The sequence below is a fragment of the Hevea brasiliensis genome, chromosome 4 (assembly GCF_030052815.1).
Source record: "Hevea brasiliensis isolate MT/VB/25A 57/8 chromosome 4, ASM3005281v1, whole genome shotgun sequence".
In the NCBI taxonomy this organism is placed as follows: domain Eukaryota; kingdom Viridiplantae; phylum Streptophyta; class Magnoliopsida; order Malpighiales; family Euphorbiaceae; genus Hevea; species Hevea brasiliensis.
Genome location: NC_079496.1, coordinates 8,510,032 through 8,529,601, shown reverse-complemented (window position 1 = coordinate 8,529,601; position 19,570 = coordinate 8,510,032). Strand labels below are relative to the sequence as shown.

The 19,570-nt window shown below is 34.7% G+C and overlaps 3 protein-coding genes across 6 annotated transcripts; 1 reads left to right on the top strand and 2 right to left on the bottom strand.

Annotated features, from left to right (window-relative positions):
* The first annotated feature begins 662 nt into the window (after positions 1-662).
* On the top strand, positions 663-2,180 carry LOC110642492 (uncharacterized). 2 transcript variants are annotated; one of them, XM_021794571.2, is made up of 2 exons: positions 663-1,314; positions 1,715-2,180. In XM_021794571.2, the coding sequence occupies exons 1-2, from the start codon at positions 822-824 to the stop codon at positions 1,963-1,965; spliced, it is 744 nt and encodes a 247-aa protein (XP_021650263.2). In that variant the 5' UTR covers positions 663-821; the 3' UTR covers positions 1,966-2,180. The 2 variants fall into 2 exon arrangements, with proteins under 2 accessions (XP_021650263.2, XP_021650261.2); XM_021794569.2 differs by having other exon boundaries at positions 663-1,317.
* A 716-nt stretch (positions 2,181-2,896) lies between these two features.
* On the bottom strand, positions 2,897-13,992 carry LOC110642494 (uncharacterized). Of its 3 annotated transcripts, XM_021794574.2 has the most exons (19): positions 13,540-13,843; positions 12,912-12,970; positions 12,765-12,777; positions 12,588-12,669; positions 12,269-12,336; positions 12,095-12,164; positions 11,640-11,721; positions 11,334-11,398; positions 9,239-10,231; positions 9,056-9,118; positions 8,927-8,973; positions 8,424-8,469; positions 8,232-8,311; positions 7,946-8,059; positions 7,748-7,829; positions 7,134-7,259; positions 6,182-6,262; positions 3,578-3,703; positions 2,897-3,279 (listed from the first exon to the last, which is right to left on the bottom strand). In XM_021794574.2, the coding sequence occupies exons 1-19, from the start codon at positions 13,689-13,691 to the stop codon at positions 3,208-3,210; spliced, it is 2,421 nt and encodes an 806-aa protein (XP_021650266.2). In that variant the 5' UTR covers positions 13,692-13,843; the 3' UTR covers positions 2,897-3,207. The 3 variants fall into 3 exon arrangements, with proteins under 3 accessions (XP_021650266.2, XP_021650264.2, XP_021650268.2); XM_021794572.2 differs by lacking the exon at positions 12,765-12,777 and having other exon boundaries at positions 13,540-13,992; XM_021794576.2 differs by having other exon boundaries at positions 12,588-12,777; positions 12,873-12,970; positions 13,540-13,555.
* Positions 13,993-16,738: 2,746 nt separating this feature from the next.
* On the bottom strand, positions 16,739-19,353 carry LOC110642498 (beta-amylase 1, chloroplastic). Its single transcript, XM_021794580.2, has 4 exons — positions 18,642-19,353; positions 18,121-18,331; positions 17,885-17,995; positions 16,739-17,788 (listed from the first exon to the last, which is right to left on the bottom strand). The coding sequence occupies exons 1-4, from the start codon at positions 19,262-19,264 to the stop codon at positions 16,982-16,984; spliced, it is 1,752 nt and encodes a 583-aa protein (XP_021650272.2). The 5' UTR covers positions 19,265-19,353; the 3' UTR covers positions 16,739-16,981.
* Positions 19,354-19,570: the final 217 nt, after the last annotated feature.

Genomic DNA, 19,570 nt, shown 5'->3' with positions numbered 1-19,570 from the left:
TGATTGATCGGTAGGTCACTAACTAGCAACTACCAAGTAGACAATTTCCTCTTCTCTATAAATGAGAATTGCCATTCCTCTAACCACCAAAACGGTAATTAATTAAATAGGATTATTAGCAACATACATGCATTGTGTGTAAAATATGGTGAAGTACAAGTCATAATAATGATGTATGGTGTCCCTCCTAGCAAGGTAGGACCCACTTGCATATGTTAATTATTGGGCTATGAAATGTATGCATATACACATCTCTATATGTGCTCCATAAATAATGCATGTGAATAGGCAGAATATATGTCCATAAATTTTCATACATCACTAGTGCACATCTTTTCGTATAAGCTGGAAATTAGACACAGACAGTCATCTTCACGGGCATGTTTTAGGACTTCAATAATTCAAGTTAGGTCTTGTTTGATTTGGATAAATTAACTTATTAACTTTAAGTTTTCAGAAAATGTTAAATTTTAGTTTGTTTGGTTGATATTATCTTTACTTTTTCGCGAAGTTAAGGTTTTTAATTTCTTCATTCTCTAGAAGTAAATTACTTACTCCAACCTAGTTAAGTTTATGAGAAGTGATTGAACCAAACAAGACCTTATATATATATATATATATATATATATATATATATATATATATATACACAATATGTGGATTTTGATGATGGGCAGCTCTTCATTGATGGAGGAGCCTCTGTAAGGAATTTATGTCATTCACACACTTCTTTTCTAACCCAAAAGCCCACGTGTCTCTGTCTCTCTAACTCTTTTCTCCTTTCCTTATATCAAGGTAAAAGAAAAGATTTACCTCCATTTATGAGTAATAGCAAGAAAGGCAAGGAGGAGAAAAGGAAGTTGCTCGTTATGGATTGTTTTGGTAGCAAGAAACAAAGCAGTAACCAATGTAAGAAAGATCTTATAGCGTTGGCAGAGAAGGTAAGGCTTCTCCAAGAGGAAATCAAAGCTATAATGTGTGAAAGAGAGAAAGAGGGCAGAGCTTACGAGAGAGACATGCTAATTTATGCATTTAAGGAAGCCGAGTGGAAGCAAGAGAAGAAGAGGCTTAAAGAGGAAGTGAAGAGGTTGAGAAAGATGCTGGAAGAGAAGGAAGAGAGGATTAAAGAAATGGAAGGTGAGTTAGTGGGGGAGAAAAATGAGAAAAACTGGCCATTTTCAGGCATGAATTCTAGCTTCTTGGTGGAGCAAATGAGGGAGGAGAGAGTGTGGAGAGATGAGGCTGTGGATAAGTGGAAGAAGCTGTATCTTGCTATCAAGACTGAGCTTGATGATCTCATTCAGAGGACTCATCGTGGTGCATCTCTCTCTTCTCTTTTGCACGCACTCATACAATAGTCGAATAGATCATATCATCATACACAGAAAATGTAATGTCACACTATGAACGTACATGCACAAGTATATATATTCACCAATTTGCAGAAATTATCACCAGAGAGGATTGGGCATGCACTGTAGATCCACTTTATTTCATGTCATATTGTCATCTCATAGCAGAAAAGATTATATGTGGGATGAGGGATTCACTCTCTTCTTGTTCATTCTGATATCTAATTGGCAGACAATAACAAAATGTGCATTTGACAATATTTTGCAACTAACTAGTTCAATGAATAGCTAATCATAAGCATTATTGATAATTATAAGCATTATTGAAAATTACACCAACGTATTTTGTTTTTCCTTAATAGGGGATGGACTGTATTGGAAAGCGGAGGAAGAGGACATGATTGAAGAAGTAAAGATGGAAGTGAAGGCCAAGGAGGAAATCATTGAAGAGCTGAAAGCAAGATTAGCTTTAGTGGAGCGTGAAGAGTACAAGAGGGCGAGAGAGGTTGATATACTGAGGCAGAGTTTGAGAATCGTGAGCAGTAAAAATGCTCCAAGCTTTGATCACAGCAAACCCAAGTTGACACTTGTGAAACAGGCTAGAAAAGCATAACATTTTTAGCGGAGTTCTACTTCTGGTAGATTGTATGGCTTTTAAAGTTCAATGCAACAACTCCAACTTTGCATTGCTATAATTGCTTGCCAGTCAAATGCAACAAACTTTAGGAAATACTGTCTGGATTAATAAATATGAGATAGTAGAAAAAACAAGAAAATGTGGGACACCAGGAGAGATGTATAGAGCCAGGTTAAAATTTCTGTTCTCCATCTTTGACTCTGCTTCTGCTAAAATAACTCGACTTGTAATCCTAGCTTGAGAGTCGTATTCATCGCTGATAAACTTGTTCCGGGCAAGTCCCATACAGTACTGCTTGACAAAATGCTTTCGAGGATATTCCAATTTCCAAGGCGTATTCCTTGAGAAGAGAAAGAAAAAAGTTCAGATATTCTTATTGACATAATTTTCAACGTATCTGGATCCAAATTGTTGCCAAGTAACAAGCATTTTGCAATGTGGTAAAAGTACATGCGAAAATAAATCTTACCGTTTGCATACCGAGTCTGCAGGAACCCTCTTCCTGGGCAATAGTTTAAGCTCGATATGGATGGCTCATGGAGCAGTAGCAACAGTCATGGTCCCTTCCAGTGGAGTAATTGCCTCTAGGAAATAAAATAATAATTGGGTTACTGAGACGACAATGGTTTTAGTTGTAATGCCAAAGCCAGTTTAGGCCATGATGGCCGTCAGAACCTAGTTTGGTTCCCAAGTTCCATCATGTATAAATAAACAAAGCATGACTTGAATACCACCTAGCACATGAAATTAGAGAAAACACTCTCATATATAGCATCTGAGATGGTTTCCATGCTTCTCAACCCTAAATGCAATGCGAAAGTCCCAGTGCAAATGAAATGAAGCACAGACGATCAAACCATAACTAGAAAGATATTAAACAACGTACAGACAATGAGAAACAACAGAATGAGAGAATCTTTTGAGTGATATCTTTGATACGGAGAATGCTTTATGGCCACGTTAACATTGGGTGCCATCCTACTGAAGATGTGAAAATCTTGTCTAAAGTTTACCATCTCATAATAAAAAGAATACTGTACAAGTACGATTTCTTTTCTTTCTCCTATGTCTGTACAAGTAATCTTTTTCATGGGCTTCCTACAGGACCCGCAATTTATGGAGAAGCCTGCCTGAGAAGTGGCAGAGAATTTATTCTGTGATAAGTATAGAAAAGAAGTACACAAGCTTTGGCTGCTATCATTTCAAATGTTGGTCGTCTTAGATGATTGATACGCTATCTTGTTCTTTGCTTTCTAGCCTTGCAGCTGTCTGGTAATTTGATCTCACATTCTGAGAAAAAAAAGCCAAATGATGTTGAGATAAATTTCCAAAGTAAATATTAGTTAATAGTTTAAGTACCTTGTGAAAATATTTATCATGTTTCAACCTAATCCACGAACCAATCTTCAGCAAAACAACTCTAGTTTGCTTTACTTATCAAAGCAACAACCAAAGGAAATAAAGAAAGTGAAGGGTACACAAATATAATATATAATTATTCAAATAAATGATTGTTCCTATATTTTCAAAAAAACAAGAAAAAAAAATGTGAAAAAAAAAAAGTAAAAGAAAAGGAAAATGACTTTACCTCTAGCAATGTGATGTAATAGAAATCCTCCATGTGCTGCATAAGTGCAGTACCATCTCGAATTGCACGAAATATATTAATTTCAGTTTGCAATATTTTTTCAATGAGTTCCTTTTCGCCTTTCATCTGTATAAAAAGTTCATTATCAATAAGGCAAATCTCAAATGTATATTAACATTTGGAAAAAGGGTGTCAGCAGCATGGATATTATTAAAGAAATACAGAATATCAGACAAGCCATGCATTTAAGAAGAAATTGTTATAATTTTATATAATGTATAAGAACAAATTGCAACAAAACATCAAGCTGCAAGAGATGACACCAAAAATTGACCCAGAGGTGAGAGTCCTCTATGGATAGGTGTCCATTTGAAATGATTGAGGATTTGCATTTGTATTACAAGTGAAAAATTAGAAAATTTCAACATCATATCAAATCCAAATACCTAATCATTTGAAATTCACATCTATCCAAATGGATCCTGCTTATTTAACAGAGATTGTACAGATAGTAGTGTAACAAAAAAGTCGGGCATTTTGATCAGGAAAACAGAACCTCTCTGATATCAATTTCAGAAGTCAGGATCATATATATATATATATATATATATATATATATATATATATATATAAAGAATTCAAAGGAATTTGGATCAAACGCTACTAAAGAAAATCACCATTCAGAGAGTAACTTCTAGGACCACAAGACACCTAGCTCGTTGTTATTCAATTCAACATGTGATAAGAAGATGAAAGCCCAACAAATCAAAGAAAAGGTCCATCTTTATAGCTATGGAAACCATTACATTGGGGGAAACTGGGGGCATTTGCCATGGTCTTCTCCTAGCATGGAAGAGCGGCTTCAAACAAGTGATTCCTGAAACAGATTCCCAATGTTGTCCCACATCAATAGGTTATAAGGCAAGAGCGCTAAATATAAAACTTAGGCAATTCTCCCCCTTGAGCTAGCTTTTGGGGTTGAGCAAGTCTCAGTCCATTTTCTCTACATAGTATCAGAGCCAATATTTATCTCAATGTTGGGCCATTCGCAGATGTTCAGTCCTATAAACTACACACTCCAGATGTTCATGCCTGGGCGTGAGAGGGATGTATTGTGCCACATCGATCGGATACAAGGCAAGAGTGATAAATATAACCCCTTGAGCTAGCTTATAGGGTTGAGTTAAGCTCGCCCACTTTCTCTACACCCAGCAAGCTATTGATTCAATTAATTCTACTTCTTAGATGTGCATCCTTGGGATAGGATAATTCAAACATCAAGATTATTGCAGAAGTTTGCTTTGGATTAGGAAGGCCAGGTCCTATCAGCTTATCCACGCTTACCAGAAAGGCTAATGATTGTGCAGCTCACCTAGCAAAGATGAGTCATTCCTGTCCCAAGGCACAACTGTATAGGAGACTCCTGGAATCTCCAGGGCATTTCCTAATTGTTTGAGGTAGGTTTCAGTGGGTAGTTTTGTTTCGTCCTTTCTGATGTAGCAAAAAGAAAAAAGATCTTATCTAAACACGGTAATCTCTTGAGCACAAAGCAATCTTTTGCTTTTAAAAAACCAGTCAGATAAGAATGAGTTGGATTAACAATTTCCATGCTAGAGTAAAAACATAGACAAATAGAATAACCCCCCATAATATTCCCTTTACCAAGTCATTCCACTTAAAACGTGAGCTCCCCATTCCTCATATCAATCCCAATAACTCTTACCCATTCACATATGATCTCAAATTCACAATGCCAAGGGACTAATTCTCACAAACTAGGCATTGAGCTTTGAGCTACCCTATTGGGCTACATATCATGAAACATCACTAGGCAGATTGTCACTGATAACTGAAAACAGCCATTATCAGCATCTCTTGTGGCATGTTAAGTGGACATATAACATATGATTAAATATATATAATCACCATCATTGTTCTTATTTTGGCAACTAGATTACTGTATTTGCTCATATATACATATTGTGACATGCACAGGCAACTACAAGGTTAAATCCAAGCCTGAGGTTACTGGCATTTCTACTTATGGGCAGAGTTGAAAGGGACTCGGTCATCAGTAGATGATGTCATGAGTTCCAATTCTCCACAAAGTATTAATTTGGATCCAATAGCACATACAAAACAAATTAGAAAGGGAAAAATGGAGTGAGAAAGACACACCAAGATTTCAGCATTAGAATGCCAAAACTGTGTTAACCGATGAAACAACACTAATACAAGTTTACGGAGATTCTCGCCGCTACAAGGTTCTATTTGACTCCCATAAATTCTCTCATTTATATATTCTAGCACTACTATGTCTAGAAAATTATGTTAACAAATAACAGAAGATCTGACACAGTGCCAAATAAAGATATGAGACCTAATGCAACCTACCAACTAAAATCAACTCCCAATCAATTACTAGTTCCTAAATGAAAAACTAATGGTATAGGAGTTAACTGACTTTATATTTCCTAAATTTAACATCTCCCAACACCCCCCCCCCCCCCCCCTCTTCTCTTCCTTTCTCCCAGGTTAAAATGTGAATGATTATGATACACAAATCGAAAAGAAAAAAGGCATGATTAAGTGCGAGAAACATACAAATTCATGGACAAGCACATCCGGTGTTGACTCTCCAACCACATCAACTGGGTAACCATCCTTTGAAAGTTCTACATTTCCCTGTGGCAAATTTTACTGAACCAATAAATAGCTGTAATCATCAACTAAATTGGAAATGAAACCACATACATTACAATTATCATTTCTTTTCCAGCATCCGTTCCATCTGTGTGCCATGTATTGTGAGTGTACAGTAATGTCAATTATAGTCAAAGAATTAGTAATACTAATTACACAAAAATCTTAGGATATGGGATTGGTTAGTTCTTTTTGAGAAACAATTATTATTAAAAGAAGGAATCCTAATGTGGTTGTTGAGCAATTTGGCAGACACCCAGCCTGTATATTAATTGTGAATGATAACTTCTAAGCTTTAGCACTGAAATACTACCCCAACAGACTATGACAAAAACAAAGTATAAATTTAAACCAAACGGAAGTTCAAATATACATTGAGATCCAGACTGCTAATCCTATTATCACATAATCCATGATGGATGATACAGTTGCTGAAGAGACAACAACAACTTGGGGGACAAAAGTTGAGAGCAAATGTAAAATATTTTTCTTTTATGATTCTTCAATTATGCAAGGATCCAGAAAAATAAAATACATAGCAGCATGTAAAGCACTATAAAGTTCACAACAACACAAGGGCAGTTGGCTTATTTAAAAATAAAATAAAATAAAATAAAAAATCAATGGATCTAAGATCATACTAGCTGTAAAGTTAAAACATTAGCATTGCAAGTTAACAGCTAAATCTTAAATATAGCAAGGAGACCATATCTTCAATCAATGAAAGATAAAGGTCAGCATAAATGGTACATTCAAAATGAACATCAAGAAGACACCTCATACAGCAGAAGTTAATTTCACAGCCTTTCATATTCAGGAAAAAAAAAAGTTGCCTATTTAAAAGGTGCCTCACCAATGCTTCTTTTAGCTCTCCAGCTGCTAGATAAACAGGCCGAGCCACGTGGCAATAGCCCATCAAGCGAGGAACAGTTGGTATGATATCTCTATGGTTCACAACTCTCCAGCTGTCTTTAACTTTCTGCAAATGTAAGCATTAAATGTCAAACAAACACTCTCATCAGGATTTTAAGAGCTCAAGACAATTCTTATATAAACATTTAATGTCTACAATCTATCTATCTACAATAATATATCTAAATGAATGTTAGAAGGGTCAAATTTTTTACTAGACAAAAGAGGACTAATTTATAAATCCTGTTACTAATATTATATTGTTAATTAAGTATATGTGCAATTGAAAGACGATATCTAAGAACACTAGCTATGTGCAAAATATAAAGATAGTATAGAATTCTTATGTCATATATATGCACTTAAGGATTACTGAGATTCAACATTGAAGCCTTTTTTTTTTTTGGTCGACAAAGACCCACATTCCTAGCATTTTCAACCTCCTACAATTTATTGAAATCAATGGATCCTTAAAATTTAAGAAGTAGAGACATAATTATACATTGTATTCTAAATTAATGAAATCAACTTAATCATAATAAAATTTTCTATTACCTGATTATAAACTTCTGCAAATCTTTTGTTACCAACTCTAGGCGATCCAAAGTTATACATAGTCACAGAAATTGCACCATGCCTTAAAAGGTACACAATGAAATAGCATTCAATATAAATATATCATTTGCATAGAATAGAAAAGTGCTCACTTTGCACGAACCTAGGACCCAGTGTGTAAAAGAAGAAAGAACTCACTTTGATAGCTGACTTGAAGAAAGTTCAAGAGCAAGAAGGGTGGCTAATGCACCACCCAAACTATGACCAGTAACATAAACATGCCATTTAACAGGTGGTTCACCTCCATCATCACTGTCAACAAAAATTAATGTAGGATCGGCTATTTAATGTATTTTTGGATTGTTAGAAAACCAAAATGTCTAAACATTAAAACAATGCTATTTAATGCACTTGTTCACATGCATGAACTTTGTGTGCTAATTCATCCTAAAAGGCAAGGAACTTATATTGGTTGTCTACTTACATATAACCAACTGAGAGTTTAATGATGGAGATGATCCTCATCCTTACTGAATCATACGCACTTAGAAAACCACTATGAACCTGAAAGGTTATAGCAATATCAACTAAATCATAAAAGTTGACAACAGTTTTTGTGAGCACTATGCATGTTATGAATATTCTCCACATAATAACCAATTCGGTAGATGCATACCTGAATTTCTTGCTTAAAATCTCCACCAATTCTTTCAGGATTTAGGCTACAGAAGTGGAATAAGAGTTAGCATTAGGAAAGAAGCATAACAAGGATAAATCAGTGAACAATGTTGAGGAAACACACTGCACTTGAATTGCTTCTAAAGCCCTAGAGTATAAAAATATATACCAATATACAATCTTTGGATTGAGGGGCCCACAAAATTGTTTCTAGAGATGAGAGGCCCACAACCCCATTTTCCCCTCATTTCTCTCCCCCTCCACTTTCCTCTCTCTAATAAACAGACAGTTAGAGGAATTTAGCTATACCAAATGAGAAATTTCAAAATTTCAGTTACATGGGCACAAATCCACCTCTGCCAAATTAGCAAAGCACCATTTTCAGGGGATGTAATGATAACCAATAAGTTTTATATATTGACTGAAAAAACGCTCAACAATATAAATAAGCTGCATATGCAAACAAGAAATTATTAGATTAAGCTAGATATTTGACATTACCCAGCAGGAACAAGCATTAAATCAGTTCGCAAGTCCTTCCATTTTGCCTACAAAAGTCAGCAAATAAGCAATTGAAATCGATAAGCTAATGACATGACCTCACTTAAAGAGTAGGAAGATATGACATACTTGTTCTGTCCCCCTGAAAGAAATGACCAATTTTCGCCGTGCAGAATCACGCCAGATTGCTACCTGTGACTTTATAAACTTAGTGATCAATTGAGCATAATCTTTTGGTTTTTCAACTATAATAATCAATTAAAATATATTAAAATAAACAAGGCTTTTTTTTCTGATGATGTAAAAGCGGACCTGTGTATCTGTGGATGGATTATCTAAAAAGCATATTTTCTCAAATTCAGACTTAATAAAACTTGGACGGCCCAGTGAAGTAGCAAGCATTGCCCAAGCCTCCATTGCAGTTTCTGCAGTTGAAAATAGTTTTTTCATCTCCTCAGCTTTCTTTTCATCCAATTCAGAAACGTCCAGAGTGCTAATGAACTTCTCGCCCTCAGAAGAACTCTTTCCTGAAAGCTGTGATTCTTCATTTAATTTAGAAATTGCTGCTGTCAAAACCATGAATGCTCCCAAGACAGCATCAGTTTGCCTTAATAAATCCTCTGTTGCCTTTTTAATATCTGGAAGTGAAGACTGAATCGTGCTAATGCTAGGTGGGCCACTTGCCTTATCACTGCCAACATCCTGAACTTGAGGTGTAGCAAGTCCGGATTCAATATAACCTGCTTCAGCAATCTTTTGTGACTGCAATCCAATTTTGTTCAATAAGTCAAATCCATCCCACTTTAATTCCATGGAAACAGGCAGACCATGTTTTTGAACAATAGTTTGGTTGATAAGTTCAGCAAAGTTCTTCCAAAAATGTTTATTTGATTGCATAATCTCATCAGCTTTTGCCCCCAATTCTGCTGGGTGTCCATCATCTAAGCCACCAGTATCAATGTGGGACTCTAAATTACTCTCCTGGCTGCAACTTTTTTCATTCGAAGAGGCTTCTGAAATGTTCTCTATCTGTGAAGGAATATCTGACACTACAGAATTGTTGGAACTACTAGCAATCTCTGAACAATTGCTGTTTGAAAGTAGATCCTTGGAGAGGTATGCATCATTGAAAGACTTCAATTGGCCAAAAGAATATTCTACAAATTGACGTGCTGGCACAGTTTCAGAGCCAACAACCATTTTTAAGGCAGAATCAAAACCATTTCTCCGAAGAAATTCTGAAACAAAGGGAATCCTCCACCACTTTTTTTCTTCTTCAATTTCACCAAAACTTTTATACTTGACCTGAAACCTCACCAGTAGCTACCAAGTATAAGTAATTGGAAATATTGAATAAAATATGGTCTAGTTGGAAGTCTAAATTTTGCTGAACAAATATATCCATAGCAGTTAAGAGCACTCAAATTCCACATGACATAAAAATAACATCCTGCAGCAGATGAGAGCACAGAAATTTACAGCAAATAAGTTTCTAGATGCCATAAAGCATCGATTTACACAACTCAAAGTATGTTATATATTGTTCGTATAACCTCTTTATTTCCAACTGATTCTCTCGTAACATTTTCCATAATGATGTGTTCTGGAGAAGGAAAATGGGCTTGTTTGACTGAAAAGGCCTCATGGCAATAAATCCATTAGATTTTAGAAAAAGAAAAAAAAAATCACTCCAAAGTGCCTTGTTCTGCAAACAAAATACTTCACCAACATGATTTACCCTTATTGTTCCATCATAAGTGTTGTTTTTACTAATTGTTCTATTGCATTCCACTATTTCTCTTTTGCATCCAATAAGATTGCCATTTTTCTAGGGACCCCATTCCTTCTCACCTAGCTTCCCTCCACTCAAGTATGCTATAGTCTCTGAAAAATTACAAAACATAAAAATAAAATAAGATCACAAAACACACAATAGGATGCAGATTTTAAAGTTAAGAACAACCCCTACTAAATGTGAAATCACGTTTTAACATGATAAGCAACAACCTAGGCAAAAATAAAACTCAAAACGAGGAAGTGCACTGGAGAAGTCATAAAAGCACAAAAAACAGAATTGGCTGGAATTCAGAGAACTTCCAAGCATCAGATAATCAATGGTTGTGCATACAAGTTAGCCACTTCTCTATCCATGTTAAAACACCACACATGAAACAATAGAACTATTCTCAAATTTATAGGCACAAAAAATGGGAATGAAAATCCTAAATGTCAAAATTTGCTAGAATTCACCCTGATTAACTGTCTTGCACTCGCACATAACATAATACTTGCCGTGCCAGCCAGCTGGAGATGGTAGGTGCATACAGAATTCAACAAGAAAGAAGGCAATGAAGCATTATTTTGCCCAAGACCATCAGTAAATTTCTCTTTTGCTACAAGAACTTACCTCTAGCAGCAACTTTCCACCACCACCCATCCCTTCCAATTCCACCAGCACCTCATGTAAGTTCCCTAGCAGAAGTGCAGAACACATTATTTTATAGAATTTTAAGAAAAAGGACAACATTAACAGTCCCTATTATTCACACTAGATCTGTTTAACAGCAATAAGTGCCTTGCTTATGGAATGAAACCTAGTGCAACAATAATCAATTACAAGATGCAACAAAAACCAATCATTTAAGCACCATGTCAACATGATCCATCAATTTCAAAGCATCTAAACCATGTGCATGTTTCACTGAATCCTCACCATCACAGAGATATTCCACACCAATGGCTGCGTTACCCATGCGTTTATGTGGAGTTACAAGGTTTGCATCCCAAGCAGCAATCTGACGTTCACAATTGCAAGTCAGAGAATAAGTTGCAATTGTATAATATTTTATTCTGAACACATCATTTTCCAAAATATTTACAACTAATTGCGAATGTTTTAAATCATGCATTTGTACCACACAAATATAATTATCAATCACCAACATTGTCAGTTGCATGCTAGCAAACCTAGTAAAAGTGGTGAGATGAAGATGACAAACGCAGATAATTTATCAGGATTCAGAAGACATACCAACATGTAAGTTATCACAAGAATTGTGTCAGTTCAGTGCCACTAGAAAGAAATGTGGCGTGAAATAAAGGAACTTGAGATGTATCACAAGTGAATCCCACATGAGAAATAAAACTAGATAGAGAACAAGTATTGACCTGAAGATTTTTTGTTTGATATTGCTTAATATTGAAAGTGAAGTCCTCATTCCAAGTTGGCTCCTTTTTGCTGACATCATTCAATTATATATTCATAAATTTACTACTAGTTGCATATAGTAGCAGGGCAACCTTCAGAACATATTATATAGTTTTATACCATAAATAACGTACCCCCATTTAATGTTGCTTTTGACAACCTGCCCATCCAATTGCATGACCACATATGGATCACTTGTTCCCTGGAAGAACATCAGAAGCTGAATAAGCAAGACAAAAATAGAGCAGAATGGATGAATTTGAGAAATTCCTAGTAAAGTTGGAAAGAATGGAAAGAAAAAGAGTGCTTGGATTCTGAGCCAAACAAAATCACCAAAGAATTAGGAGAGTGTTTTTGCGTGTGTGTGTGTGTGTGCGCGCGCATGCGCGCATGTGTACATACACATAAGAACTACTAGTCCTAAATGCATTAAGGGTTAACTGGATCACACACCCATGGATCCATTGCAGGTAAATCAAAACCCCTTTTCAGTTTTATAAACAATTGGCCATCATATATCTCACGCACAAATGTCCTGCAAACATAGAGAAGATTTTATTAAATGCTTAGCAATTGTAACTTAATTCCCTGTTTGACATTAGCATTTGCTTCCAAGCATATAATCCTGACCACGCATCAATTGCTGCATTGAAAAATACAGTTAGTTATAGATCAGTAGCAAACTAGCAGTAGATAGTAAATGCAAAGTATTCTAGAACATCAAAGAGAACAACTCACGTTTAAGCCTTAACTGTTAAAATCAAGGTGTTCACTTACTCTGAAAGGTACACAGTCTTACAACCTGCAGCATCAATCTCATGCCTACCAATTTTTTCCTGATCAAAACAAATTCAGCATAACAACAAAAATTAAAATTCTGCTGATTTGAACGCTTTGAATTCCTATACTGTTAAATCCATCCCCATCACTTGAAAAGAAAAGAAAAATAAATAAATAAAAGAAGGAAAAAAACAACAGTGAGAGAAGGGGAAGGAAAATGAACTTTGGGTGCGTTCTATGGTGACTTTCTTTTTATTCACTACCATTAGATGCGCCACGACTAATTCATCATCAATGGTGGTTATCTACAAAGTTGGATTTATTTTGTTAAAGACAATGTAAACATAACTGCAATAAGGGAGAATGCAGGGTTTACAATTCTGTTAAAATTTCACTGATGAATTTCTTTTTCTTATTTTTTGCTATTTAAAATATCAAAGAACTTGCATTTCCCCTTGATATCTAAAAATGAAGAATTAAAAATTCGAAGCTATTCTTTTCCTCATAGTTCTAACAATCAAAATATTAAAAATGAAAAGCTCAACTTTTTAAATTTTTTTTTGTGTTAACATTTCTCCAAGTTAAGGAAGCCAAACACAGTATATACGTAGGAGAATGAATTTACAGGGGGGCTTGTATAAGCTTCAAAAGCGAAACCAGCGAGCACAACCGCGAGATTAATATCGAAAGGAGGCCGCTCATTCTCTTCCTCAACCGAAACCTTCTCAATCGCAGCAGTACTCGCTTTGCAAACGCAACCAAAAGAGTAAGCTCCATCTCCTCCTCGACGACTCTCCCCCCTCAGTGCAAAAACCCTAACTTTCCGCGTAAAAGAGGCTGGAAACCGCCGGTAAAAGGTAAAATTCCGATTTTTAAGCGAAGGGGAACTGAAACGGTAATGGAATGGAGGACTCGCTTGCAGAGAAGCCATGGTTAATTGGTTATGCGATAGTGGAAGAGGGTCGTTTGCAGCGTGCGCAGTGATGATGATAGTGTAATAGTTAGAACTAGGGAGTAATTTTTGTCTGGGTGTGGATTTCGCTGGAATAACGTGCACGCAATTAGTGAAAGCAAGAAGCTTTGAGAAAATTGTGGATTTTTTTTTCCTATTATGTTCCAAGTACGCTAATTAATTAAGGTTATTTTTATGAAAAATTCGAGCTCATAAGAATATAAATATTTTTATTATTTGATTAATTTTTATATACAAATTTATATATTTACCATAGTTTGATCTATTATTTGATTTATAATAAAAAAGAGGGATAATATCTCTTACTATATATAATATATTATTTATTGTTTGATTCATTAAATCTTCAATGAATATTTATTTTTATCAAATAAAATAATTATGTTCATCTATATAATCTATTAATTGTTGCTCAATTTATTAAATATTCATTGAATAAAACAAAATTAAAGAGATGTAAAATTAAAGGGAAAAAAATTAAGAATAGAGTTTAATAACCTTTACATCAAATATTTATATTAAAATTTATGCAAAATCTATACTATATATAAAATCTATGTTGCTTAGAACATTAACTTTGTCAAAATACCATTTATTTTTTTAATTAATTATAATTATATTTTTATTATCTAAATTAATTTTAATGTTTAAATAAAGTTGATATAAATTAAAATTTGTAGTCCTACTTATACTTTTAAGTAATATAAAATTTTATAAAAAATAATTAATTAAAATAAGACATTTATATATATATATATACACACACGTCTAAAGGAGGAAATATTTGGATTTTTAAAAATATCTTTTTATTATTTTTAATATTTATAAAAACATCAAAAATATATTTATAATGTTAGATAAATAATTTGTCGCCACTAACTTATATTAGTAACAATAACACATCGTTAATTATATAGTTTCATTTTTATATTATTTTAGCAATAAAAAGATATATCACTAATAATTTTAACAAAGATTTCTTTGCACTTTATTGTCGGTAATTAGTTTTAGAGATAGAATTTATTGCTAAATTCTTAATGATGTCATTTTTTTATATGCTATTTCATCACTAATAATTTTTAGCGATTAAATATTTATCACTAAATACCTAATAATTATAATTTTTAATATTATAATAATTTATATAAATTAAAAATTTAATATTACTTTAAAAGTAATTCTACTTGTGCTAAAAAAAAATATATTATGGTTCTTAATATAGTAATTGTATAATTTTAATCCTATAAGTATTATTAATTTATTAAAATTATTTAATTTATTTTAATAAAATTAATAAAAAAACATTAAACACTTATTATTATTCCTATTAAATTATTTTTTTAATTATTTTAAATATTTACAAATTTATAATATTAAATTTTTATTTTAATTTGAATAAAAATATTTTAATTATATATATATTAATAGATAAATATTTCATTTATAGTATTTTAATCACTAAAGTAATATATATTAAAAAATTTATATCATGTGTTTTATTTGTAATATTTTAATTGACTAAAATGATATAACTTATTATTTTTATTTTTTATAATTTTTAAATCAATTTTAATTAGAAATAATATACTGTCATATTAATATATAACTAAATTTAATTAATTTTTAAAAATGATATATTATAATAATATCATATCATATATAAAAGAATTAAAAAAAATTATATAGAAAACTTAAATCACAAATTTATATAATGAATAGATAAATGTGCCAACACACATTAAGATAAAAATTAATTAATTAAAATTTATAAATTTAATATAAATATTTAATTTAATAATTATTAAACTCATTTAAAACTTTTGATTCTTACATTTACATTTTATTTACTCTCCTGAAAATTCTAAAACATAAAAAGCACGTGTCTTTATTACATTTCTTGAGAGGCCAGAGTAAGATTACGAATTCATTGTCGTTACAATATAAGGTTGAATTTTCTTTTATCTAAATCTAATTTACCATTAATTCAAGATTTTTTTTTTCTCTATTTCTATTGTCTTTCTATTGTCTGTTTTCGTCGTTTGCTCTCTAGTTTGTAATCAGAAATTATTTTATTACATCTAAATACATTAAACAATTACAAGTTCATTCAATAAATCGCAGTCATACAATTAAACGTACCAATACCATATTTTCGATTTTTTTTCAGAAAGACAATTAATGTAGGGGAAATAGAGAGCCAACCACCCTAGTGAATGCAAATCTTTTCATTGAAAGAATCTCATTTGGATGTGGTTCCATGTCATTTTGATCTGTCACGATGTTGGTTAATGTAATAAACTAATGATGATTCAGAGGAAAAAAAACGGAGACAATTAGAATCCTACAGCAGGCAATTCTGACAAAAACAAACTTTGAACTGGTGCAGGAGGGAAAATTGTGAAATGGTCTGATATTGACTAGGTTAATTTTATAGAAAGCTATAGTTTTGACTAAGAAATTTAGCTGAAACAGGCGAAAAATCGGTTCTCCTGATTTGCTTGCCAGTGTCCTATTGACAGTGTGAATCAGAAACTCGAGGGTTCAACTCGTCTAATTTTAAAGTATGACCCTATACACTACAATGAATCTTTTTTCTTGGCGAAATAATTGTGGATTGCTATGCAAATAATATTATTTTTAGTGAAGAAGTTTTACAAAAAGTTGTTTTTGTTGTGGATTTTGCCACTAAAACCTTTTGCGACGCAATATTTCTGGTGAACTCACAGTAATTTAATTTCATGTAAGCATGCAAGTTACATAAATTAAGATCATTACATATTCAAATTAATTAAATATAATTCTGATTGAATTACAATTTCACATAAAATAACCGCTGCTGTATACAATATAATTGGACAAAAAGAAGTTCTTGCTAAAATACATAAAAAGCATTACATTGATTGATTATCAATCCACTCCTAGCTTGTTGAAAACTTATGAAAAAAATACATATATTTGTATACGGTAACATCATATTTCCTGAATTCACTTGCTCAGGGCAAATATCTATTGCTACAGCCAAAAAAAAAAGGCAGCTATAACAAAGCCAAATGTTGGTTGCCGTGGTATAAAACCGGCAAGTTGACCAAAATTCTTAGTGCATCAGAGCCACTGCAGCCTCCTGAACTGAAGGCCGACTAATATACACAAAATGCTCAGCTTCCCGCTCAATCTGCTCCCGACACCGTTCAGCGTTCTTCCCTTCATTCATCTTCTTCACTAATGCCACGAACCGTCTCCAGTTATCGTCTTGGAATAAATGGGGATTCATCCTCAAGTATGTAAAAGCACACATTTCTCTATCACCTGAATTACCATCAATATTCAAGGACGCTGACAGCGAGATTTGCTCATGTGCGTATTCATCATATCGTGGCAGGGCATTTTCCCCAGCGAGTGGAACCTGTGTCTTCTGAGTTGCTAAAGCCACCTGCCTGACAAGCTTCTCAGGTGCGCAAAGAGCGTCCTGTGGCTGCTCGTGATCACGCATCTCAATACAAGTGAAGTTGAAAATAGCGCCATGGCGTCCTAACATTTGTGCAATAGGAATGTAACCGTCCCGAAATCTTGTGTTATAATACCCAGCAGTGAGCTCTGGGGCATGGGACCGTGTCCCATAGTGCCAATGTATTCCTGCAACCTTTACTGAGATCTTTACACCAGTGCTCTCAAAGATGGTCTTGGCTGATGAAACTATCCTCTCACCGTGGTCTAGGAGCATCTGAGAGTACCAATTAAGGAAAAATTCACCATAAGGACTAGTCCAACCACCATTTTCTTTACGGAAAAACTGGGTATCTTCTGGCCAGTTGTTATAGTGACCAGCATCAGTAGGACCTGTGCTACCCCATTCTGGCTTACCAACTTTTTCAGCTTCAGCTTTCAGGCTGCTAAGCATATACTGCATTGTGTTGCACATATTAAGTCAAAACCAGAAAAATTGAGAATTGCAGATGTACCACTGACTTTATCAAAAAGTGACAAAAATTGTAAATACCTTGTCATAACATTGGAAAGCTCCAATTCCTGGAAATTTCCATGTCCCATTCTGTTCTGGGTATGAGGGATAGCGAAGCTCACCTGCTGGACCCATTCCCACTTGAATTTCCTGAATTACACAAATTTTTAGCAGTTAAGATAAAACCTATGTAGAGAAATTGGAAGGTAACCCTTCACCAAAATCCAGAGAATCATGCATCTAAAAGGGTTAATAGAACAGCGATGAATAATTACCACAACGGTATCACCGAGAAGGTTTTTGAAGTTGTCTCTGAATGCTCGCATGAAATCAGAGTAACATTGCACGGGTGTCCGCCCCTTGAGGAACGGAATGGTATCACAGCCTAGAGATATATATTCATAATTCCTTCTTCCCCACTGATCCGTGTATGCAAGGTTTGGATCCTGGTCAATCTCCTCCACAACCCACTTGGGCAATGGTATACTGCACGCAAGAAACTAATCATTAATCGACATAATTCGCAAAGGAGACTACACAGACCCCAAAACACGAAGAAAGAAACAATACATTCCCATGGATCATTTTCAAATCTCAGGAAACAAACAACGAAAAGTAAATCAACTTTCTCAATAATCAACACTCGGCTGAGTTTGGCACGCAAGCGCCTCCGTGCAAGATAAGATTAAACATGGGCGCGTGCAATCGACGCCCATAAAAACGACGCTACCCATTTCAAAAAAGGGGTACGTGGTCAGAAATGAAAGGCCCATAAAAAATAAAATAAAATACGCACGTGCAAGAGTCGCCAACGTTTCCTCCACACTGATGAAACGACATCACTGTCTGAACCTTAAGTCCATGTCGCTTCGCCATCTCCAAAAGCTCAGTATACCCTCCCCAATCATACACCCCAGGTGCGTCTCTCTCAACCAATCCCCACCATACGTCCATCATGATCCCTTCAACTCCGGCGCTCTTCAACGCCTGTAAACTGGCGTTCATCGCCTTCCTCCGGTTCACAGTGTTGCTCATCGTCACGCTGTCCAAGGGCATCATCACGTACACAGGCACCCCCTTCTTTTTCTCCTTCCCAGAACCATCTCTATACATCCTCTCTTCCGCCCCCTCCGTTGCCCTCTCCAATGTCATCTCCTCCATCGCAAAAGCGCGACAAGCTACGGACAGGTCCGCACGGATGCCGCTTAGTAATGGAGACCGACAAGGGCTGATCGGCTGAGATTTCTGCTCCACAACGTATGGTTTATGAAATTTGCTCCGTGGATTAGGCATAGGAGTTCTCCACACCGCAGCAACGCTAACCGTCGCCATAGCTTCACTTGTGGTGGTGGTGATGGATTCTTTATGGATTGGAGTTCCCGCGAGTGCTCCGATCTGGTGGGTAATATTCATGGCCATTTCTGCAAAGATTTTTTTTTTTTTTTTTTTTTTAGAGAAAGTGATATAAATTTACGAAAGAAAAAAGCTTTTTTCCAAGAAAAAAAAAGCTTTTTTCTTTCAGAATATCTCTGTTTTTTCAGTTGTGAGCTTTGGGAGGTTTGAATGTGGAGTGAATGGCATGCGAGTGGGGACGCTGTATTTATAGAGATCGGGAAAGAACTGGATCAAGGGGGTGACCCTCAATTCAATCAATCAGAACCATCTAGAGAACCAATCCACATTAGCCTCACACGTGTCACCAAATGTCAGATTATTGGACTTTAC